Source organism: Carcharodon carcharias, chromosome 16, assembly GCF_017639515.1.
Source record: "Carcharodon carcharias isolate sCarCar2 chromosome 16, sCarCar2.pri, whole genome shotgun sequence".
Classification (NCBI taxonomy): Eukaryota; Metazoa; Chordata; class Chondrichthyes; order Lamniformes; family Lamnidae; genus Carcharodon; species Carcharodon carcharias.
In genome coordinates, this window is record NC_054482.1 from 72,985,004 (window position 1) to 73,009,430 (window position 24,427).

The window sequence follows — 24,427 nt, forward strand, 5'->3', positions numbered from 1 at the left end:
TGCTCCCTATCTACCCTGTCTATGCCCCTCAATCTTGTACACCTCGATCAGGTTGCCCCTCAGTCTTCTCTGCTCCAACGAAAACAACCCAAGTCTGCCCAATCTCTCATCATAACTTAAATGTTTCATCCCAGGCAACATCCTGGTGAATCTCCTCTGCACCCCCTCCAGTGCAATCACATCCTTCCTATAATGTGGCGGCCAGAACTGCACACAGTGTTCCTGCTGTGGCCTCACCAAGGTTCTATACAACTCCAACATGACATCCCTATCTACACCACATGGACTGAAGCAGCTCCAGGGGGCAGCTCACCACCACCTTTTCAAGGGCAATTAAGAATGGGCAATAAATGCTGGCCTAGCCAGTGATGCCCACATCCCAAGAACGATTTTTTTTAAAACTCTCTCCTTACCTCAGTTATTGTCTCTATGGGTCAGTTACATGTGGTCTACCTGGTTAACTTTCTTTCTTGTTGCTTCATGTGCTCATTCAATGTTCAGCTGTGCCAAATGCACATGAGTTTGCTCTCATTAGCGCACTCACATCAAGTGTGCATCTGTTTCTGGGGGGCTTGCATACCATGAGCTGCATGCGATTTTCATCCTTTGTTTGTTTGCTCATACTGTACGTATAAATGTCTTCTGTTTGACACATACTTTTTATTCATGTATTTTCAGTTTCTTTCTCTTTCTTTAGTGCATGCATTGCCTCATGGTTTGTTTTTCCAATGCTGGCTACCTAACTTTTGCACACAAGCCCAACCTCTACAAACCAGGGACAGTGAATGCAGGAAGTATACTGTATAAATCACTGTGTGCCTGCAAAAGCCAACTACAGTCATGAGTAAAGCACAGTGAGAATTCCAACACAGCAAGCATGGACAGGCGAGGTACGGCCAGCCAATAAACATGAAAGCAAGATACAAAGAAAAAGAGAGACAAATGCTGCAAAAGGCACAAGCAGGACAGAAAAGAAGGAGTACAGGAAGAGATAAACCATGTTTTTGTCTGGCCAACATCACAGGAGACTAACTACCCCTCACTAAAATTCTGGAATTTACCATCTGGAACCTTCCTAATCGTGTCAAATAAACTATTTTAAAATTGAATGAGTTAGCAAGTTGCATTCCTGTGGAGCATAGTGATACAGCACATTGTACTCCAACAATGGAGCACAGAATAACAAGATTTTGATCATAGGCTATCCTTCTCAGCTGATCCATCAGGCAGAGTAGAGGTTAGCTTTACAATGTGGGGAATAAGTGTGTGGCCTGGGGAATAAGTGTGTGGCCTAGGCAAACAAATACAAAGTCAAGACATTTTCTGAAGATTTGTTTTTACATTATAAGAGCAGGGAGGTTATGTTGAAGCTGTATAAAACGCTAGTTAGGCCACAGCTGGAGTACTGTGTGCAGTTCTGGTTGCCACACTATAGGAAGGATGTGATTACACTGGAGAGGGTACAGAGGAGACTCACCAGGATGTTGGCTGGGCTGGAGCGTTTCAGCTATGAAGAGAGGCTGGATAGGTTAGGGTTGCTTTCCTTAGAGCATAGAAGGCTGAGGGGCCTGATAGAGGCATCCAAAATTGTGAGGGGCATATGTAGGAAGAATCTTTTCCCCTTAGCAGAGGTGTCAATAGACAGGGGGCATCGATTTAAGGTAAGGAGCAGGAGGTTTGAGGAAAAAAATTTTCACCCAGAGGGCGGTTGGAATCTGGAACACACTGCCTGAGGGGGTGGTGGAGGCAGGAGCCCTCACAACATTTAGGAAGTATTTAGATGAGCACTTGAAACGCTATAGCACACAGGGCTATGGGCCAAATGCTGGAAAATGGGATTAGAAGAGATAGGTGCTTGATGGTCAGCACGGACAAGATGGGACGAAGGGCCTGTTTCTGTGCTGTATAACTCTAGGACTCTAATCAATGTGGAGTAAGTTTGTGTACGCAGTTATTAATTTATTTTAATTGTAATTTCTGCCAAACACTACTAAATGTTTGTCATCAAACGACTTCATTTCGCCCCGTCCCCCAATTTCTCTCTCTTGTATTCTCACTGCATTACTGTTATGCTCCCTATTTTCTCAGTTGCACTCTGTCAAGGTGTTATGATCAATTGTAGCATCTCTGTACTGCATCTAAAATATTGAAGAAAACCATGGCAATTTTCATTGGCAGGTCAAATTCTCCTGTAAGCTATACTGAGGTATAACAGAGTTCTATTCGAATAAGAATTTTGAAGTTCAATTCTCTTATTAACATTAATTCAAATTAGCTAATGCAAATCCAGCTATAATTTTAGCTTTCAATTTTACTAAGTTACTGTCTTCCTTTAAATAAAACTGCACTTTCATATTAATATTCATTTTATAGAATGATGCAATACAGGAGGCCATTGAGCCTGCGCTGGTTCTTTGGTAGGCATAGCAAAGAGTCCCACTCCAGATAGCCTACGACTCTTTGTCCTTCAATTATCCAACCGTTTTGAAAGTTATTAAATCTGCTTCCACCACCATTCAGGTACCGCATTCTCGATCATAACAACAACAAAATGTTTCCTCATGCCACCTTTTTTTTGCCAATCTGCTTAAATGTGAGTCCTCTGGTTACTGACCCTTCTATCTTTAGGAACGGTTTCTTCTTACTCTATTAAAATTTTTTAATATTTTGAACACTTCAATCAAGTCTCCCCTTAAGCTTCCCTGCCCTAAGAAAAACATTCCAGCTTCTCCAGTCTTTCCACATTACTCCAATTCTCCATCCCTAGGACCATTCTAAAAAAATCTCTTCTGTACGCTCTTCATGTCCTTGATAACAACGAGTAACTCACCTGCATCTCTCCAAATTCTGTCTACCATATACAAAGCGCAAGTCAAGAGTGTGACAGAATATTCTTCACTTGACTGGATGAGTGCAACTCCAACAGCACTCAAAAAGTTCTACACCATCCAGGAAAAAGCAGCCCACCATCTTAAACATTCAGTCCTCCACCATCGGAGCACACTGACAGCAGTGTGTACCACCCACAAGATGCCCTGCAGCAGCTCATTAAGCCTCCTTTGACAGCACCTTCCAAATCCACAACCTCTTCCAACTAGAAGAGGCCTGGGCAAACCGTGGCTCACGGCCCAGGGTTGCAGCTGTTAAAGCATGTAAGATGCGCCGACTAATCTGTGTGCGCTGAGTGTGTATGCACAGCTGCTCTTGGTGCCTAGCTGATCACCGTCAGAAGCTGAAAGAAAAATGCAGATACAGGAGAGCTTCAAGAGAAGTACTTCAAGGCCAGTGGAAGTACTTCCAGTAAGTTGCAGTTGGCCAATGACCAAAGGCCAGATGCAGAGTTTTCTTGGGGAGTTCGGCCTAACAAGCACGTGTGCAGCAGCAGTGATCACAAGGTAAATGTGTATTCAAGATTAATTATTAGATTATTGCAGTTTTGATTTTGCTTTTTGGTTTTGTAATTGCAGACACTGTAATTTCAAAATTCCAACTTATTTCACAAAAAGTATCAAATCCGAGGGTGAGAAGTCATATATAGTTTTGTTCCACATTTGTCTCATTCCCTCACTGAAGGGGCTGAACCTTGTTGAGGTCTGGTGCCATGGGTGCTGGTAGTCCAGGATTTGAACCTGGAGCTTTCAGGTCTGCACTGGCAGAGTAATACACTGAAGAGTATCCTCACTCACCAGAATGCTCATATACCTATAAAATTATCCTCCACCGGTGTGTAAATCCTGTCAACTTTTTACGTTATAAATTCCTATAGCCACATTAATAATGGCCTCAGACAGGTGGAATTTCAATTAAGTGATGCAAGAGTCCTGAGATACTCCTATGTCGAGTTTTCTTGCTAATTAATGAACACTAAGTTACATGCTATGACTGGCTGCACATTTAATTTCAATTTTAACACTTTTCCTGCTTTTATTTCTGTTGTGATTACATCTGGTAATGATGGTTGACAGGGGGCAAGATGGGAAATTGTGTTTTTGGCCTTCATTAACCAAACGTTTTATCGATCTAAAAGGCGTAAAAGAGGTCAAACTTTAGCAGAAATCTAGAAGAGCCAAGAACAAATGACTTACTATGTGGGAGCAGAAAGATAAACAGCTCCCAGAGGATAGAGAAAACAAAAGTACCTCAAATCCTTGATAAGATAGCTGGGGTAAGTCACGTTTTCACTGCTTGGCATGGGAATACCTGTACTGGAGTGGGAAGCCAATTGTTTGAAAGTTTGACCTGGCTAGGGTGCAGATAATTCAATGACAGCTTTTGTAATTGGTCTATTCAAATGATTGCTAGGCAATCAAATGATTGAGTTAAATCAGTTTCCATAGACTTTGCTATGTAAAGTAGTATAAGAAGGAATCGCCCAACCACAGAAACTGGTAGAGGTTTTTATGTATTTCACTGACTGGTGCCATGACATTTGGGGCAGACCAGGGAGTATTTATGTGGAGATCGTGCTTCTACCCAAGATGATAATGATAATGCTGTTATGCTTTGATACCACTGCTCAGACATTAGCATGTGTCAGGTCTTATTTATGCTGACTAAAATACAACCACTATGTATAGAACAGATCTTTTCAATTCTGTTGGACTGTGGATTAAAATTACAATGGTTGCAGTTTGAAGGACATGTCTACTGGAACAGTGTGAGGAATATATACAATGTTGCTGTCCTGGAACAGAGTGTGCCATGAAAGACAGGATGGTGCCAAGGAGTCTGGTCCAATGGAGGATTGACTGGCAACAACGTTTTAATTGGCTTCAGGTGACCAGGGTTTGTGTGAGAGCAGTGCAGCAGAATAGCCTGAAGGGAAAAAGACCCAAAATCTCTCTTCTGTGCATATGATTCCAGTAATCCTACAATAATAGTTAGCTGGCTTTTTCTCCTCTTATCTCTATAACCTGCTCTCTCTCAGAAAACCCCGTCAAGAGGCAAAGGTTAGAGACATTGAAGGCACTGTTAGAGACAATGAAGGCAAGTGCTCAACCAGTGAACTAAAGACTGAAAGTGCTGGAAGACCACCTCATGTCAAAGAACTGAAAGGAATTTGAAAGACGTTGATCAAAATCAACCCATCGAATCCTGTACTCTGAAATTAGTGCTATTGAACAGTTTTATCCCACCCTTAAAATCCGTGTTTTTGTGTGCCTTATAGGTGTGTGTATATAGAGTTAGAAATTTGTGGTTCATATTTCTTTCTTTTGCTGCCAGTTAAAGATAATTTGTTCAATAAACAGTTATTTACTTAAGTTTACAAACCTGATGCTCGTATTCTGTTCATCTAAATTAAACAATTAGATGGGTCGATGAAGCTTTTTCACATTTGTCGCGGCTCGGGGAGTAGCAAGGCTTGACATTGCAGTGCACTATCCCCAGTGAGTTGTGACAACTATCACCAATAAAGTTATCACTTCAAATCATTTCAATGTTTAGCAAAAAGGAATAAAGGGTTAATTAACTTCTTGAAATCCATTTTTCTAACAGTGGGGAGATGGAAAAGCTAGAGTTGCTCACATAGCAGAGCAAGTTACGGGTAGATTTAATTGAGGTATTCAAATCATGAGGTGTATTAAGTAAATACAGAGAAATTGTTTCTGGTGCCAGAAGAGTTGATAACTAGAGGAGTAGATTTAAAGTAATTGGCGAATGAGCCAGCGAGTAGTAGATTTGTAGACACAGCAAAAGCTTGACCTTCTGCTGGTGGACAAGGGATTGAAATATCAAAGCATAAATACTGAGAGCTGCAAGATATCAGTGACTGAAGGTCTCTACAAGCAATCTTGGTTTAACATTTTGAGCCCAGTTATGGGCATCTCAGTGATTAGTTGTTCATGCACTTCTGAAAATAACTTTGGTTGCAGCGTACAAGACAACGCTATTTTTTTCACTCCCAGAAATCATGTTTGTGCATATACTCAGAGTATAAGTCAACCCCATCCCAACCCATCAGCCATGACATGGTATATTCATATTAATAGTTAGCCTCAAATTGTCCACTCCACAAATGGATGTTTTACTTACCAGAACCTTATAACAGGGTGCAAGGGAAAAAGCAAGTAACACAGGCTGTGTTGCAAAGGTGCTCAGGAGCTTAAGGGAAGCCCACACAGAAAAGATGCCACATAGCAAACGACAAAGATGGTGACCACTCACGCCAGTGGTTCACTTTTATAGTTGGCTTATAAGTCAACCATAGTTTTTGAAGGGTTCAAGGTCAACTTATGTGCCAATATCTATAGTAGGAGTTGGAAAAGCATCTTCCATCCCTGCCAGACGTGCAGCTAAGGTTAAGATTTTTAGAAGGATGATGAATACAACAGAAAGTGAAGAATGTATGATTTCAGGCTAGGATTTTGTGTTTTGAGAAAATTAAAAGTTACCAGGTGTGGAACAATCATTTGCAGTTTGGACATACTTGAATGTGCATGGAACAGACTACCAGTGCACTTGGTAGCACTTCTTTTAAAATGTGCTGTGTGGTTATTAAATCCCAGCTCTTGGAATGAAAGGTAGAAAGGGAGTACAGTGATCTGTATCCCACAGGAGGTGGTAACTGCCTCTGAAATGTCTTTTGGTCTCTCCACATTTTCTCTCTAATTTCTTTACTGTTTTTTTCTTTGGTGGTTCTTGCAACACCATATTGCAAATCACATTTGCACTGGAGGCGGTGCAGAGGAGATTCACCAGGATGTTGCCTGGGATGAAACATTTAAGTTATGAAGAGAGATTGGATAGACTTGGGTTGTTTTCGTTGGAGCAGAGAAGACTGAGTGGCGACCTGATCGAGATGTACAAGATTATGAGGGGCATGGACAGGGTGGATAGGGAGCAGCTGTTAGTTGAAGGGTCAGTAATGAAGGGACATAAGTTCAAGGTGAGGGGCAGGAGGTTTGGAGGGGGATGTGAGGAAAATCTTTTTTACCCAGAGGGTGGTGACGATCTGCAATGCGCTGCCTGAGGGGTTGGGGTGGGGGTTGGAGGTGGGTTGCCTCACATCCTTTAAAAAGTACCTGGATGAGCATTTGACACGTGATAACATTCAAGGCTATGGGCCAAGTGCTGGTAAATGGGATTAGGTAGGTAGGACAGGTATTTCACACATGTCGGTGCAGACGCAATGGACCGAAGGGCCTCTTCTGCACTGTGTGATTCTGTGATTAAAGCAGCATTTATATTGGCTTAGACATACGCAAAATACTGCAAATGATGGAAATCTGAAATGAAAAAGAGAAAATGATTGAAGTATTCAGCAGGGTCAGTGAAGAGAGAAAAAGAATGACACTGGACTTTGATAACATTGTAAGGAGGGGTGACTAATAGCATTGTTCACATTCAGCCAACAGGGTATGAAAAAGAGTACACTCTGGGTTTTGTTATTGCACATAAAGCATCGTTACGATGGTATAAATGATAATAATGGCTTTGTTTATCTGTACCAAAATTTATCTTTATTTAATTGCCATTTCTTGACTGTTTCTGGCTGGACCCTCCCTCTGCAATTCTCCTATTCGGATGTGGATCTCCAGCAGAAAAGTTTGCCAACCCTCAACCTAAAAGGACAAGGGCAGAAGCAGCATGGGAATACCACCTTCTGCAAGTTCCCCTCAAAGGCAAACGTCACCCTCACTTGGAACTATATCATCGTTCCTACACCATCATGGAGTCAAAACCTGAAATTCCCTTAGCATCACTATGGGCGTACCTATATCGCATGGACTGCAGCAGTCAAGAAGGCAGCTCACCACCGCCTTCAAGGGCAATTAGGAGTGGGCAAAAAAATGCTGGCCTTGCCAGCAACATTCCTATCCCATTAAGGAATAAAACAACTCCCTGCTAAAGCATGATGGCCTAATCAATGTTTTTTAAAGGTTTAACATATTTCCTTGCTTTTATACTCTACACCTCCATTAATAAAGTCAGAATCTCATATGCTTCTTTAAAAAAAAAGAGGCTTTCCCACCTTGTCATGCCACCTTGGAAGGTTTGTGTCTGATAAAAGAGCGCGAGGAGAGCGGCAGAGGCGCAGGGCAAAAGAGCGCGAGGAGAGCGGCAGAGGCGCAGGGCAAAAGAGCGCGAGGAGAGCGGCAGAGGCGCAGGGCAAAAGAGCGCGAGGAGAGCGGCAGAGGCGCAGGGCAAAAGAGCGCGAGGAGAGCGGCAGAGGCGCAGGGCAAAAGAGCGCGAGGAGAGCGGCAGAGGCGCAGGGCAAAAGAGCGCGAGGAGAGCGGCAGAGGCGCAGGGCAAAAGAGCGCGAGGAGAGCGGCAGAGGCGCAGGGCAAAAGAGCGCGAGGAGAGCGGCAGAGGCGCAGGGCAAAAGAGCGCGAGGAGAGCGGCAGAGGCGCAGGGCAAAAGAGCGCGAGGAGAGCGGCAGAGGCGCAGGGCAAAAGAGCGCGAGGAGAGCGGCAGAGGCGCAGGGCAAAAGAGCGCGAGGAGAGCGGCAGAGGCGCAGGGCAAAAGAGCGCGAGGAGAGCGGCAGAGGCGCAGGGCAAAAGAGCGCGAGGAGAGCGGCAGAGGCGCAGGGCAAAAGAGCGCGAGGAGAGCGGCAGAGGCGCAGGGCAAAAGAGCGCGAGGAGAGCGGCAGAGGCGCAGGGCAAAAGAGCGCGAGGAGAGCGGCAGAGGCGCAGGGCAAAAGAGCGCGAGGAGAGCGGCAGAGGCGCAGGGCAAAAGAGCGCGAGGAGAGCGGCAGAGGCGCAGGGCAAAAGAGCGCGAGGAGAGCGGCAGAGGCGCAGGGCAAAAGAGCGCGAGGAGAGCGGCAGAGGCGCAGGGCAAAAGAGCGCGAGGAGAGCGGCAGAGGCGCAGGGCAAAAGAGCGCGAGGAGAGCGGCAGAGGCGCAGGGCAAAAGAGCGCGAGGAGAGCGGCAGAGGCGCAGGGCAAAAGAGCGCGAGGAGAGCGGCAGAGGCGCAGGGCAAAAGAGCGCGAGGAGAGCGGCAGAGGCGCAGGGCAAAAGAGCGCGAGGAGAGCGGCAGAGGCGCAGGGCAAAAGAGCGCGAGGAGAGCGGCAGAGGCGCAGGGCAAAAGAGCGCGAGGAGAGCGGCAGAGGCGCAGGGCAAAAGAGCGCGAGGAGAGCGGCAGAGGCGCAGGGCAAAAGAGCGCGAGGAGAGCGGCAGAGGCGCAGGGCAAAAGAGCGCGAGGAGAGCGGCAGAGGCGCAGGGCAAAAGAGCGCGAGGAGAGCGGCAGAGGCGCAGGGCAAAAGAGCGCGAGGAGAGCGGCAGAGGCGCAGGGCAAAAGAGCGCGAGGAGAGCGGCAGAGGCGCAGGGCAAAAGAGCGCGAGGAGAGCGGCAGAGGCGCAGGGCAAAAGAGCGCGAGGAGAGCGGCAGAGGCGCAGGGCAAAAGAGCGCGAGGAGAGCGGCAGAGGCGCAGGGCAAAAGAGCGCGAGGAGAGCGGCAGAGGCGCAGGGCAAAAGAGCGCGAGGAGAGCGGCAGAGGCGCAGGGCAAAAGAGCGCGAGGAGAGCGGCAGAGGCGCAGGGCAAAAGAGCGCGAGGAGAGCGGCAGAGGCGCAGGGCAAAAGAGCGCGAGGAGAGCGGCAGAGGCGCAGGGCAAAAGAGCGCGAGGAGAGCGGCAGAGGCGCAGGGCAAAAGAGCGCGAGGAGAGCGGCAGAGGCGCAGGGCAAAAGAGCGCGAGGAGAGCGGCAGAGGCGCAGGGCAAAAGAGCGCGAGGAGAGCGGCAGAGGCGCAGGGCAAAAGAGCGCGAGGAGAGCGGCAGAGGCGCAGGGCAAAAGAGCGCGAGGAGAGCGGCAGAGGCGCAGGGCAAAAGAGCGCGAGGAGAGCGGCAGAGGCGCAGGGCAAAAGAGCGCGAGGAGAGCGGCAGAGGCGCAGGGCAAAAGAGCGCGAGGAGAGCGGCAGAGGCGCAGGGCAAAAGAGCGCGAGGAGAGCGGCAGAGGCGCAGGGCAAAAGAGCGCGAGGAGAGCGGCAGAGGCGCAGGGCAAAAGAGCGCGAGGAGAGCGGCAGAGGCGCAGGGCAAAAGAGCGCGAGGAGAGCGGCAGAGGCGCAGGGCAAAAGAGCGCGAGGAGAGCGGCAGAGGCGCAGGGCAAAAGAGCGCGAGGAGAGCGGCAGAGGCGCAGGGCAAAAGAGCGCGAGGAGAGCGGCAGAGGCGCAGGGCAAAAGAGCGCGAGGAGAGCGGCAGAGGCGCAGGGCAAAAGAGCGCGAGGAGAGCGGCAGAGGCGCAGGGCAAAAGAGCGCGAGGAGAGCGGCAGAGGCGCAGGGCAAAAGAGCGCGAGGAGAGCGGCAGAGGCGCAGGGCAAAAGAGCGCGAGGAGAGCGGCAGAGGCGCAGGGCAAAAGAGCGCGAGGAGAGCGGCAGAGGCGCAGGGCAAAAGAGCGCGAGGAGAGCGGCAGAGGCGCAGGGCAAAAGAGCGCAAGGAGAGCGGCAGAGGCGCAGGGCAAAAGAGCGCGAGGAGACCGGCAGAGGCGCAGGGCAAAAGAGCGCGAGGAGACCAGCAGAGGCGCAGGGCAAAAGAGCGCGAGGAGAGCAGCAGAGGCGCAGGGCAAAAGAGCGCGAGGAGAGCAGCAGAGGCGCAGGGCAAAAGAGCGCGAGGAGAGCGGCAGAGGCGCAGGGCAAAAGAGCACAAAGGAATACCTTGTAGTTAAGAAGTATATAACCTTAGTTGTCAGTGGTACCAGCATTCAATAAACACAGTAAATTTTAACATACTTCAAAAGGAAGTCATTAAACTAAATTAAATAACATAAATTAGAATGGTGGGACAGGTGTTATGTTGCAGCTGTGAGATGTGGGCGCTTTTGGACACCAAGGCGATCCACAGCAAACACAACTGCAGGAAGTGTGAGCAGCTTGAGGAATTCCAGATCAGGATTATTGATCTGGAAGCTGAAATGCAGACACTGTGCAACATAAGGGAGGAGGAGAAATACCTGGATACTTTGTTCCAGAAGACAATTAACCTCTTAGAAAAGGGTCATCTGTTTTGGTCAGCAGTGAGGGGCAGGATGAAGTGACTGTCACTGAGGCATGTAATGGGACTGAGCAGACAGCAATGGAGGAACCTCAGCCTTTGCAATTGTCAAACAGGTTTGAGGTGCTCACAACCTGTGTGGACAAAAGCAAGGTCTGCAAGGTGGATGAGTTGGTTGGCCATAGCACTGTGGTACAGGAAGCCTTTCAAGCAGCAAGAGCAAAAAGGAATGTATTGGTAGTAGGGAATAGGATAGTGAGGGGGGTTGACACTGTTCTCTAGGGTTAGATGGGAATATGGGAATTAATATGAAAAGATCTTAGGTAGCCTGTTTTCAAACATATTATTCCATGATACAAAGCTGTTACTATATTAGCAGTTTCATAAAGATTACAAGCATGGCATGAACATAATATTCACAATGAGTAATGTACTCTTAAGGATAGGGCATGGTAAAACAAGTTCTGTTGCAAGGAAGGCTGGCGTCATATCGCTGTCCTTGAGGTGGTCGATACTGGATCTAGTATATTTTAATCATTCTTGAAAGAGTACTGAAATGCAAAATTTCTTATTCAACAACATTGTCCTTTATTAAAGCATCAGAGTTATGTAATGTCAGCCTCAACAAGGTGGGCTGAGATTTAAATTTCAGGTACATGCTGAATTGGAGAAACTTAGGTGAGATAAGTTGAAGGCTTTACAATTGTTCTCAGTGTCACTGGGCTATGGAGGAGAAAAAGAGAGCACGTGAATGGGGTGGAAGGGCAGGATCAGGCTTGGCTGTGATGACTGTCAATGGAAATTAAGATAGATTAGATGAGAGCATTGGAACAATCTTTCCCACCACAGCAGCTGAGCTGTATATGTCAAAGCATAAGAATACTTGTACAACAGCAGTACGGTACAACACAAGAATACTAACCAAATCTACAACACCAACGTCAACAACAATCTGAACTTATATAATAGCTTTAACATAGTAAAGCACCCCAACGCACCCTAACCTGTGGTTAGGCCACAGCTAGAGCAATGCATGCAGTTCTGAAATCCGCATTATAGGAAGGATGTGAGTGCACTAGAGAGAATGCAGAGGTGATTTACCAGGGTGCTGCCTGGGCTGGAGAGCTTTAGTTATGAGGAGAGATTGGATAGACTGGGGTTATTTTCCCTGGAGGAGAGGAGATTGAGGGGGGACATGATTGAGATGTATAAAATTATGAGGGACATAGACAGGGCAGACAGGAAGGAACTTTTCCCCTTGGTGGAGGGATCAATAACCAGGGGGCATAGATTTAAGGTAAGGGGCAGAAGGTTAAGAGGGGATGTGAGGAAGAATTTTTTCACCCAGAGGACGGTGGGAATCTGGAACTCACTGCCTGAAAGGGTGATAGAGGCAGAAGCCCTCATAACATTTAAAGTATTTAGATGTGCACTTTCAATGCCATGGCATCCAAGGCTATGGGCCTAGTGCTGGAAAATGGGATTAGAATAGTTAGGTACTTGTTTGACCAGAGCAGACTCAATGGGCCGAAGGGCCTTTTTCTGTGCTGTAGACTTCTATGACTATGTGGATTTTAAGGAGTGTCTTAAAAAGGAGCAGAAGTTTAGGAAGGGAATTCCAGAACTTAGAGCCTAGGCAATTGAAAGCACAACTGATGGTACAGATGTGGACACTGCAGGTGCACAAGAGACCAGAAAAGGAGGAACACAGGGACTAAAGGGTTGCAGGGATGGAGGAGGTCAGAGACAGAGTGCAATGGACCCACGGACAGATCTGAACACAATGAGGAGAACTTCAAATCTGAGACGTTGTCAGACCAGCAGCCAATGTAGGTCAGCGGGAACAGAGATGAAGTGCAAAAGGGACTTTATGCTAATTAGGACATATTGGGATGAGGAGTGGCTGAAGACAAAATGGTCTGAAAATTAGTGACTGAAGTCAAAAAAGTTTTAAATTTTTGTGTGACATATGCAATTATGTCACTTATGATGATCTGTGGTGAAATGCAAATGACTCAATGTGACTTCATATAGGTCGATTTATTAGACTTCAAGTAGGTAAAAATATTAGTTTTCCCTTTGTTTCCCTTCTATTACCTTCAGAACTGTGGACCAATGCATTTGTATCAAATAACCAAAGTGGCCTCAGCATTTCAGCATTCAATCCAGTTAGTATGGACTTCATCCTGTATTACATGCACTAACAACACAACATGACCTTGCTAGATTATATACATGCAAAGCAAAGCAAAGGACTATGCAGGGTTTGGTAAACTATTTTCCAATGTGATCCCCCTTAAACTCACCACCTTCACAAGGACAATTAAGGATAGGCTCAATCATCTTCAACTGCTTCATCAATAACCTTCCTTCCATCTATCATAAGGGGATGTGTCATATGGGGATGTTCACTTATGATTGCACAATGTTCAGCACCATACCCAACTCCTCAAATACTGAAGCATATCCAAAAGCAGCAAGGCCTGGACAATATCCTTTACATTCAATGGCATTACCATGGCTGAATCCCCCACTATCAACATTTTAGGGGAGTTACCAATGACCAGAAACTGAACTGGACTAACCATATAAATACTGTGGCTTAAAGGGTAGGCCAGAGGCTAGGAATCCTGTGGCGAGTGGCTCACCTCCTGACTCATCAAAGCCTGTCCACCATCTACAAAGCACAAGTTAGGAATGTGATGGAATACTCTCCACTTGCCTGGCTGAGTGCAGCTCCAACAACTCAAGAAGCTTGATATCATCCAGGACAAAGCAGCCTGCTTGATTGGCACCCCATCCACAAACATTCACCCTCCACCACCGATGCATAGTGGCAGCAGCATGTACCATCTACAAGATGCACTGCAGGAACTCATCAAGCCTCCTTAGATAGCATTTTCCAAATCCACGACCCCCACCATCTAGGAGGACAAGGGCAGCAGACACATGGCAACACCATCACTTTGAAGTTACCCTCCAAGCCACTCACCAACCCAACTTGGAAATGTTTTGCCATTTCTTCACTGTCACTGGGTAAAAATTTTGGGAACTGCCTCCCTAACACCACATGGGCTGCAGTGGTTCAAGGCAGCAGCTCACCACCACCTTAAAGGCAATTAGAGATGGGCAATAAATGCTAGCCTTGCCAGCGGTGCCCACATCCCACGAACAAATACACAGTCGAAAAATAATTTCATGCAAATTAACATGACCTCAGACACCAGCAAAAATAAAAACAAGTAAAGCAGTGGCAGCTCCCTCAGATCCTGCTCCCAGCCTTGTTACTGGCAGAGATTTTCCAGGCTGAGACTTTCGCCTCCTGACTTTGGCTATGTTGGAGGTGGCAGCGACCAAGGGAAGCAAAGGTTGAAAAAGAAATTGAAAAGGCAGAATTCATCATCCAAAAGTCAGAATTCCACTAAACAGTGGAAATTCCTCATCCTTGGATGCAGGTATCAGAACTTTACATGAGCTCTAGTTTATGAAGGGTGGAAGGTCATCCAGGAGAGCACTGGGAGAGTCAAGTCTGGAGGTAACAAAGGCCTGGTTGAGATTTTTAGCAGATGGGCTGAATCAAGGGTAGAGACAGATGATATTAAGGAGGTGGCAACAGGCACTACTGGAGATGGAAAAATATAGGGTTACAAGATCAGCTTGGGATCACACAGGGAGCTGAGGTTGCGAACAGTCTGGTTCAGCCCCAGGTAGTAGTCAGGTAGGTGGATAGAGTTGATGGCTATGTAATGACATTTGTGGCAGCGACCAAAGACAATGGTTTCAATTTTCCCAATAACTGACTGGAGGAAATCTCTATACATCCGATACAGGATGTTTGTAACAAATCCAATAGTGGAGAAATTGAGACAGCTTGTGGTGAAGTGTTGTGGAGTTGGAAATTGTGTTTTCAGATGATGCCACCGAGGGCCATCACGTAGATGAGAAATGGGATGGAAACGATGCTGTCCCCTGCACTTCTTTCGCAGTTGCGCGTGGCGAAGATCATGTCCCTTGTGCCCCTTAGGGGGCAGAATCCACATTGCAACTCTGGGAGATCTTCAGCCACAGGGAGAAGGCGATTGAAGAGGATTCTTGCCTTCCGTGTGGGCAACAGCAGGGAGACTTCTCTATAGTTACCACAGCACAGCCTTCGGCTGCCTGAGGAAGTGTTTGAAGACCAGGACCTCAAACCCAGCACCAAGCTCGTGGTCTACAGGGAAGTAGTGCTACCTGCCCTCCTATAGGGCTCAGAACAGTGGGCTATGTACAGCAGGCACCTCAAAATTCTGGAGAAATACCACCAATGCTGTTCCTGCAAATGCATTGGCACGATAGGTGCACCAACATCAGTGTTCTTGCTCAGGCCAACATTCCTAGCATCAAAGCACTGACCATGCTCAATCACCTCCGTTGGGTGGCCACATCACCTGTATGCCTGACACAAGACTCCCTAAACAAGCGCTCTACTCAGAGCTTCAACACAGCAAGCGAGCCCCAGGAGGGCAGAGGAAATGCTTCAAAGACACACTTAAAGCCTTCTTGGAAAAGTGCAACATTTCAAACGACATCTGGGAATCCATGCCCAAGACTGCCTGAAGTGGAGGGAAAGCATCTGGGAAGAAGTTGAATACCTCAAGTCTCATCGCCAAGGGCTAGCTGAAGCCAAGCATCGACTGCAAAAGGAGCATGTGGCAACCCGGGCACCCCACCCACCTGTTCTCCCTACCACCGTCTGCCCACCTGTGACAGAGACTGTAGGTCGCACATTGGACTCTTCAGTCACCTGAGAACTCATTTTTAGTGTGGAAGTAAGTCATCCTCGACCCCAAGGGACTGCCTAAGACAAAGAAGGATACAGATTCAACAAAAATGACTTATAGTGGTATCTGGTGGCACAGCATAAGTCACACTTCAGCAACAATCTAATCTTACTAAAATTCAGAACGTCTGTGTTCTTCAGGAGTTGAATGGTTATTAGTTATGTTACGCATTTAAAACTTTTTCCAAGGATGTCACAAATTATTGAAAGATTTCCTGAACATACTATACAATTCAAAACTATTAGTTTCACAATTGCCACCAGGTACTTACCACTAAATCCCAATTATTCTGTTCGAGCAACGTAATAGCTTCATCAATATTTTCAATTCCAGTGCATGCCTAGAAAAGGCAAAAAGTAATGTTTAAAAAGGCAAACATTTGTAAATATTAGGAATATTTGCTATATGCAAGGCATTTACAAATTACAAATGATATAACTTTGCTTTGTACAACTTGTTTTACCAATCTTCATGTAACACAATGCATCTATTTAACGTAAAACTTTAAACAAGGTGGTGGGGAGCAAAGAGCAAGGGCTGGAAGAGACAGACATATATTGGGGGGTGGGGTTGCTGCTGCCAAGACCAGGTGCAACGAGGAGGGCAAAGAATGGGTTTGGGGCAGGGGGGAAAAGGGGTGTGAACGTAGCATTAGGCCACTACTCCACCATTAAAATTTAAGGGCATAAAATCCAAGATTACGCAACTTGTCCTCATAATTGAACCCGATGTAACGATTGCATCTTGCATATTATCTTGCTTTAGACTGGCTGCCTTAAATACATACACACCAAAAAAAATTCCATTATGTATGGCTGTCACAGAATAAATGAACATAGGTGTCTAAATCAATCTCCAAAGCAGCAGTAAAAATCCAAGATCAATTAATAAAAATGAAATGACTATTCAATCACAAAGGCATAGGCCCATTATTTTAAGGAATTTACTTACATGCACCACCAGCAAAATCCTGGAATACCCATACAATTAAAATAGAATTTAACATATCCAGTTACAATACATCAGTAGCCCCAATAGCACATGGCGTTACAGTGCACAACTTCCCGGTTGTCTTGAAAGAGTTTATCATCCATCTCAGCATGAGCAACACTGGAGGAAATAATCAGACCCTCACGCATTTTGCATAACAAACCTGCTGCCCAAGTGCAAAACAGTCAGTGCAGGTTGGCTGCCTGATATGGTCTGAGTGCAAAACTGTGTGAGTTGAAAATCCACTCCTCAATATTTATTCCATATTTAGAAAGGTAAATAAAAGAATTAATTTCGGTGGGTGATCCTATTAAGGACAGCAAGGTGGTGCTGTGGAGCACCAAATCACAGTCTTAAACTGGAACACAAGGGAGATACAATCAAACCTGGGAGTCAATCTGTATGCTATGCAAAGAGGTGCCATGCAGAATAATGTTCTGCAATGCAATCTTTGGTGAACTAATCCATACAAATCAGGAAATAAACTTTGATGGCATCTTGTTCCATTCTTAATTATTTAACTGTAGTCTGGATATCAACTGCAACACCTCTTTTCCCACTCCTACACTGTTACCTCTGGTGCCCCCAGTGTCAGTTTTCACATGTACCCTGACAACACCTAGTTTTAACTCACCATACCTTGCCACTCCTCCAATAAAAGTAGCAGAATGCTCATCTGAAATCCAGTACTAGGTGAGCAGAAATTTCTTCCAATATTTGTTTTTGCTCCTGGCTACAAACTCCATTTACTAGCAACAGACTACATCCCTCCCGCTAGCAAATACCGAGGCTGAACCAAACCATTCACAACTTGGTGTCGTATTTCCAACCACATATCCACTCTAAACCTCCCAATTCACCCTCACCTGATTCAGCCCTTGCTTCAACTAATTTACCGCTAAAACCCTCATCCATGCCTTTGCCGCCTCTTAACATGACCTCCAACACACTCCTGGCCGACCTCCCAAGTATTATTTGCACATCACCCCGGTGCTTGCTGACCTACAATGGATCCCAGTTAAGTAACCCCTTGATTTAAAAATTCTCATCCTTGTTTTCTAATTCTTTCATGGCCTTGCATTCCTTCCCTCTATAATCCCTTCCAGTCTGACACCTCTCCACAATATCTGTGCTCCTCTAATTCTGTCCTCTTGAACATTCCCAATTTTAATTGCTCCCCCACTGGTGGCCATGCCTTCAGCTGCCTAGGGTCTAGGCTCTGGAATTTCCTCCGTAAACTTCTTCCATCTCTTTCTTCCTTTAAGATGTTTCCTAAAATGTAATTCTATGACCAAACTTAGTCAGCTGCCTTAATATCGCCTCATGTGGTTTGGTGTCAAATTTTGATTTATAATGCTCCTGTACTTTAGGACATTTTATTACATTAAATGCACTATATAAATACAAGTAATAATTGTTGAGATGTGGAGAGGGAGAGTCACAACAGAAGGAGAAACTGTACAAGGATAGGATCAAGTGGTGGATTCTGAAAGGATTTTCTGTAAATATTGTATCCTGAGCAATTTTACACTAAGACTTAATCTTAACTGATGCCTTCAAAACTAGAAATTATCTAAACCAGAATTCTTAGTTTTCTCTATAGCACATATTTCTGAAACTGAATCTAATTACTTCAAGTAATGTCAAAAGATGATTAATGCAATGTCCCTGTTACTAACATAAAAGCAAACACTGCAGATGCTGAAAATCTGAAATAAAATCAGAAAGTGCTGGGAAAGTTCAGCAGGTCTGGCAGCATCTGTGGAGAGAGAAACAACTAACGTTTGGAGTCCGTATGACTCTCCTTCAGAGTTAAAAGAGAAGTAGAAATGTAATGATTGTATACTGTTTGCGAGGGGAGGGAGCAGGTAGAGCAGAATAGAAGGTCAGTGATAGATGGCAGCTGAGAAGAAATTTAAAAATTAATAAAAATTAAGAAATGAAAATGAATGTTGAAAAAAGGGGATAAAAAGGAGTGAGGATGGAGGAGAGAGTTCACGGTCTGAATGTTAAGTCATGAAGGCTGTAAAATGCCTAATCGGAAGATGAGGTGCTGTTCCTCCAGTTTGTGTTGGGCTGCACTGGAATATTGCAGCAGGCCAAGGATGGACATGTGGGCATGAGAGCAGGATGGTGTGTTGAAATGGCAAGCAACAGGGAAGTCCGGGTCATGCTTGCAGACAGACTGAAGGTGCTCCGCAAAGTGGTCACTCAGTCTGCATTTGGTCTCTCCAATATAGAGGAGACCGCATTGGGAGCAGCGAATGCAGTACGCCAAATTGAAAGAGGTGCAAGTGAAGAGCTGCTTCACCTGAAAGAATTGTTTGGGCCCTTGGACAGTGAGGAGGGAATAGGTAAAGAGACAGGTATTGCACCTTCTGCGATTGCATGGGAAGATGCCATGGGGGGGTGATGAGGGAACGGTCCCTACGGAATGCCGACTTGGGGGGGTGGGGGTGGCACAGGAGGTGAAGGGAAGATGTGTTTGGTGGTGGCATCATGCTGGAGTTGGCGGAAATGGTGGAGAATGATCCTTTGAAGGCGGAGGCTGGTGGGGTGAAAAGTGAGGACAAGGGGCACCGAATCATGGTTCTGGGAGGGAGAGGAAGGTGTAAAGGCAGAGGTGCAGGAGATGGGTCAGACACAGTTGAGGGCCCTGAAAACCACAGTGGGTGGGAAACCTCAGTTAAGGAAGACATGTCAGAAGCGCCATTTTGGAAAGTGGCATCAGAACAGATGCAACAGAGGTGAAGGAACTGAGAGAATGGGATGGAGTCCTTACAGGAAGCAGGGTGTGAGAAGCTGTTGTCGAGGTACCTGTGGGAGTCGGTTGGCTTGTAGTGAATATTGGCGGATAGTCTATCACCAGAAATCGAGACAGAGGCCAAGGAAGGGAAGGGAAGTGTCAGAGGTGGACCATGTGAAGGTGATGGAGGGGTGGAAGGTGGAAGCAAAATTGACAAATCTTTCCAGGTCTAGACAAGAGCATGAAGCAGCACCGAAACATCGATGTACCAAAGTGGGGGGGGGGGGGGGGGGGGGGGGGGGGGGGGCCTGATTAGGACTGGAACAAGGAATTTACCCCATAAAGGAACAGGCATATCTGGGACCCATGCGGGTACCTGTAGCCACACCTTTTATTCAGAGGAAGTGAGACAAGTTAAAGGAGAAATTGTTCAGTGAGAGAACAAGTTCAGCCAGATGGAGCAGAGTGGTGGTGAATGGGAATTGTTCGGGCCTCTGTTCGAGGAAGAAGCAGAGAGCCCTCAGACCATCCTGGTGGGGGATGGAGGTGTAGAGGGATTGGACATCCATGGTGAAGAGCACACTGTTAGACCCAGGGAACTGGAAATTGTTGATATGATGTAGGGCATCAGGGGAATTGCGGATGTAGCTGGGAAGAGACTGGGGAAGGGGAGAGAACTGCATTGAGAGCAGCGAATACAGTAGACCAAATTGAAGCAGGTGCAAATGAAGCTTTGCTTCACTTGAAAGAAGTGTTTGGGGCCTGGGACATTGAGGAGGGAGGAGGTAAAGGGGTAGGTGTTGCACCTTCTGCAATTGCATGGGAAGGGGATGCGGAGTTGGAGATGATGGAGGAGTGGACCAAGGCCAAGGGGATGTGTTTGGTGGTGGCACCATGCTGGAGTTGGCGAAAATGGGGGAGGATGATCCTTTGAATTCAAAGGCTGGTGGGATGAAAAGTGAGGACAAGGGGGATCCTATCAAGTTTCTGGGTGGGATGGAAAGGGCAGAGCTGTGGGAGATGGATCAGACACAGTTGAGGGCCCTGTCAACCACTCTAAGGGGAACCCTCGGTTAAGGAAAAAGGCAGACATGTCAGAAGCGCCATTTTGGAATGCCCCTCTTATTGTGCTCCACTCATCAAAAAGATAGAAATAACTCAATTTTTCATTCGTGGATTAAATTATTATTCTGGGACTGCCAAGAAATATATTTACCAAAAATAAAAGTTCATGGAACATACTACATTGATATGATGCAAATTCCTATTAAATGTAACATTGCGCCAAGAGGAATCTAGTTCAATACATCAAGCAATATCAGTTTTCCAACCTCGTTTTCATGCAATGCAGCTGATTTAGTGAAGTTGATAAGGCAGTTAAAAGAAGAGTATGGGACACTTGGCTTTGTAAACAGGGGCATGGAATAAAAGCTCAATCTTCACAAATCATTGGTCAGGCATCAGCTGGGACGCTGTGTACAATTCTTGGCACCACATTTTAGGAAGGATGTCAAGGCCTTGAAGAGGGTACAGAGCAGGCTTAACAGGGCGATACCAGGGATTTCAGTTATGTCGAGAGTTTGCAGAAGTTGGGATTATTCTCCTTAGAACAGGAGTAGTTAATGAAAGACATACATAGGTATTCAAAATTATAAAGCGTTTTGATTGAGAAAGTAGGGAGAAACTGTTTCATCTGGCAAGGTTGTAAATTTACAACAATTGGCAAAAGAACTAGAAGGGAAATGATTTTTTCTTCCCCCATACAGAGGGTAATTAAGATCTGGAATGCAAAACCTGAGACGATGGTGGAAACAAATTCCATAGGAAGTTTCAAAATGACATGTACCTGAATTCAGGGTTATGGGACTTAAGTACTGGTGACAGTGCTTCCGCTGCCTAGGCCCTAAGCTCGGGAATTTCCTCCCTAAACCTCTGCACCTCCCAACCTCCCTTTCCTCCTTAAAAATAAAAACTCCTTAAAGACCTACCTCTTTAACCCAGGTTTTGGACATCTGTCCTAATATCTCCTTCTGTGGCTCAGAGTCATATTTTGTTTTATAATGCCTCTGAAGTGCCTTCGGACATTTCATTGCATTAAAGGTGCTATACAAATACAAGTTGATGTAAATTTCAAAAAGCTGGAACAGATAGGACAGACCAAGAGCCCTCATTGTGTGCTACAAGATTCTATGATTCCCCTTCCTTTCTCCATGCCTTCTCCCCTAACCTTCACTCCTTCCAATCACTGTCCTGGCCCTTCTTCTCCTTAAGCGATTCCTCTTCCCTGTTCCACTTCCTTGAAGCTTACCAAGCTGATGTCATTGGTCCCAGCATTGTAGCTGCTTCCTCTGGATTTCAGCCCTAACTCTGTTGTCATCAACATACTTCTGTCCTAGCCTGATCATCTTTTCCCTTCAAAGATTGAACATTGGGGGCCTCCCTGGTCTGCAGGGCTCTACTGAGCACAGGCAATACATTTACCACGAGTCATCATGGGAACAATGATGAGGCTGCTTTTGGTACAACTGATAAATTTATCCACATCAAACCATGGAACCTATTTACTAGGCCCACAAAAGCATTACACAGCTCCATATTTTAAGTGGGTAAAACTAAGCTCCTCAATAATAAAACTAAAAGTTCAGCAGAACCATCCACCTCTCCCCTTGAGAACAAAAGCTGCTCTGATTCCATGTAGCTGCAAGGAAGATAACTGGCTTGATGCCAGGTTGCTGCCAACAAAGCTTTGAGGATAAGCACTAGGGGGAGCACTTCCTCTTCCCCTCTACATTGGGGAAACACCTCACCCCAACTTGTATTTTTACCTGCTTTTCTCTCCCTCGTTGTCATCAATGTCAGAGCCATAATGGCGCAGAAGGCCACCATTCTGCTCAAGTCCATACCGACTCTCTGCAAAAGCAACTCAGTCAGTTTTGTTCCCCACTCTATCCCTGTAGTCCTGCAAATTATTTCCCTGTCCAATTTCCTTTTGAAATTATGGATCATCTCTGAATGCACCAAGTTCCAGATCATTATCACTTGCTGCGTAAAAAAGTTGTTCCTCACATCCTCCCTGTATTTCTTCCCCCAAACTTTAAATCTGCGTCCCCTAGCCCTTGTACCATTAGATACTGGGAACAGCACTTCCCATAACAATCAAGAGCAAATAGCTGGCACAGATACGATAGGCCAAAATGTTTAGCATTATGATCAATTGCTACTAAAAATAAATTGTAACCCATGGAAAGAAGCTAATTGGATATTTCATATTCGCTCCAAAACATTAAGACTTTTCTATGAATTTCCATCAGTATTACAAATGCTGATATTTTAATAAAGCAGAATAATGATTTTAAGGGATCAGTAAATTATCAGGACCATAAATACTATCAATTATTCATCACTTCATTAGGTGCAGTTCACCAATTCAGTTGCTGTTCTACATCTCCAGTTTTCTCATTTAAACAACTTGTCAAATATTTACCATTAAAGTAGCAGGTACCTGCATTTTGACTGATGATTCTGAAGCTCAAGTGCCTAGATAGATTTATGGTTTTGTGATATTCTACATTTAGTTTCCACAAAATATTCTCTATTTGCAATAAACATTTTACATTAAAGCATCTAGAATTGATTTAGATCAGAAAACACTAATACCTAACAATTCAAACATAGAATGTGGCAATTGTCCACTACATTTTAAATAAATTACAAAAAAGGGTTGAAGCTCCAATTACATCAATGGAAGATCTACATAAACTAGTCGATCATATTGAGCTAAACATCAGTTATATAACAAACCATTCAGTAAGATTATAACATTTTGTCTAAAGCTATTTAGAATTTAACAGAATATAGCAGGACCTCCACCCCCACAAAAACCCAAGCTCTACATATTCATGTCGACAAGTGATAAACTGCATGAGGGGCATCTGTCGCCTGTGCAGTTTGTGATGCCTGAGCTGTTGCTTTCAGTTTTAAAAAATGTATGCAAATTGTAATTAAGAAACCAAAAATTCAGTTTTCTTGCGATAAATGAGAATGTTCCACCAAACCGCACAATCAGAAATATAATCAGTTTTTTATAACGTTCTTAAAGATACATGTATGGCAAAAAATGGGGTCAGCAACATCTTCCTCTGCTACATTTGAGACCCGCAACATGTGGGCAATTATTTTACAATGACAACCAAGTAGCCGGTCCAGCACATCCGCCATTTAACACAAAACAGATAGTAAAGTGTCTCGTTCATCCACAATTCGCTAAACAAGGCATGAGAAAAGTCTTCAAAAACATCGAATGCACCTGAAAGTCGGCAAGAATCATCTCTCGGTCCATGGCCGCCATTCTACTGCTTCTTTCAACTGCGCTCAGATGCTTAGGAGGGAGGGAGATGGGCTCTCACCAACCTTCCCCGAGCCACGAATCAAAACAAATACGGATATTTAAAAAGCCTTTCTTGGCTTTGTCTTTAGTGTCCAACTACCGTCCAAAACAATGGAACTTAAAATTACGTTCCACTTTTTTTTAAAGGAAACAAACCATTAGCTACTACCCCCAGCAAGAATGAGCTTTTCCTCATAGCTTTACGGCATCGTCGTTCACTAAATTTGCTTGTCACGCTGTCGTGAAGGGAAATAAACGTCGTGTTTACGGCCGTTTCTCCACGTGATGCAGCTGTCAACTGCTTGTGGGAAAAGAGTGGAGTCGGTGGGCACGTTTCCAACAGAGTTGTCCGACTCCCAGAACAGACCAATGCCTCTCAAGCAAAGCAATCCCTCCCCCAGCACAGACCAACCGCCCCCCCCCTCCGTCAGCAGACCAATCCCTCCCCAGCAGAAAATCCCCCCAGCACAGACCAACCACCCCCCAGCAGACCAATCCCTCCCCAGCAGAAAATCCCCCCCCAGCACAGACTAATTCCTCCCCAGCAGAAAATCCCCCCCAGCACA

At 45.5% G+C, this 24,427-nt stretch overlaps 1 protein-coding gene across 3 annotated transcripts in view; it reads right to left on the reverse strand.

Moving 5' to 3' along the window:
- Positions 1–24,081, reverse strand: part of faf1 (Fas (TNFRSF6) associated factor 1) — a 386,266-nt gene extending 362,185 nt beyond the window's left edge. For all 3 annotated transcript variants that reach the window (XM_041208631.1, XM_041208632.1, XM_041208630.1), the window contains exons 1-2: positions 23,781–24,081; positions 16,010–16,078 (exon numbers count right to left, since the gene is read on the reverse strand). In XM_041208631.1, the coding sequence (XP_041064565.1) occupies positions 16,010–16,078; positions 23,781–23,822 (111 nt within the window). In that variant the 5' untranslated portion in view covers positions 23,823–24,081. The remainder of the gene's footprint in view (positions 1–16,009; positions 16,079–23,780) is intronic.
- Between the last annotated feature and the right edge of the window lie 346 nt (positions 24,082–24,427).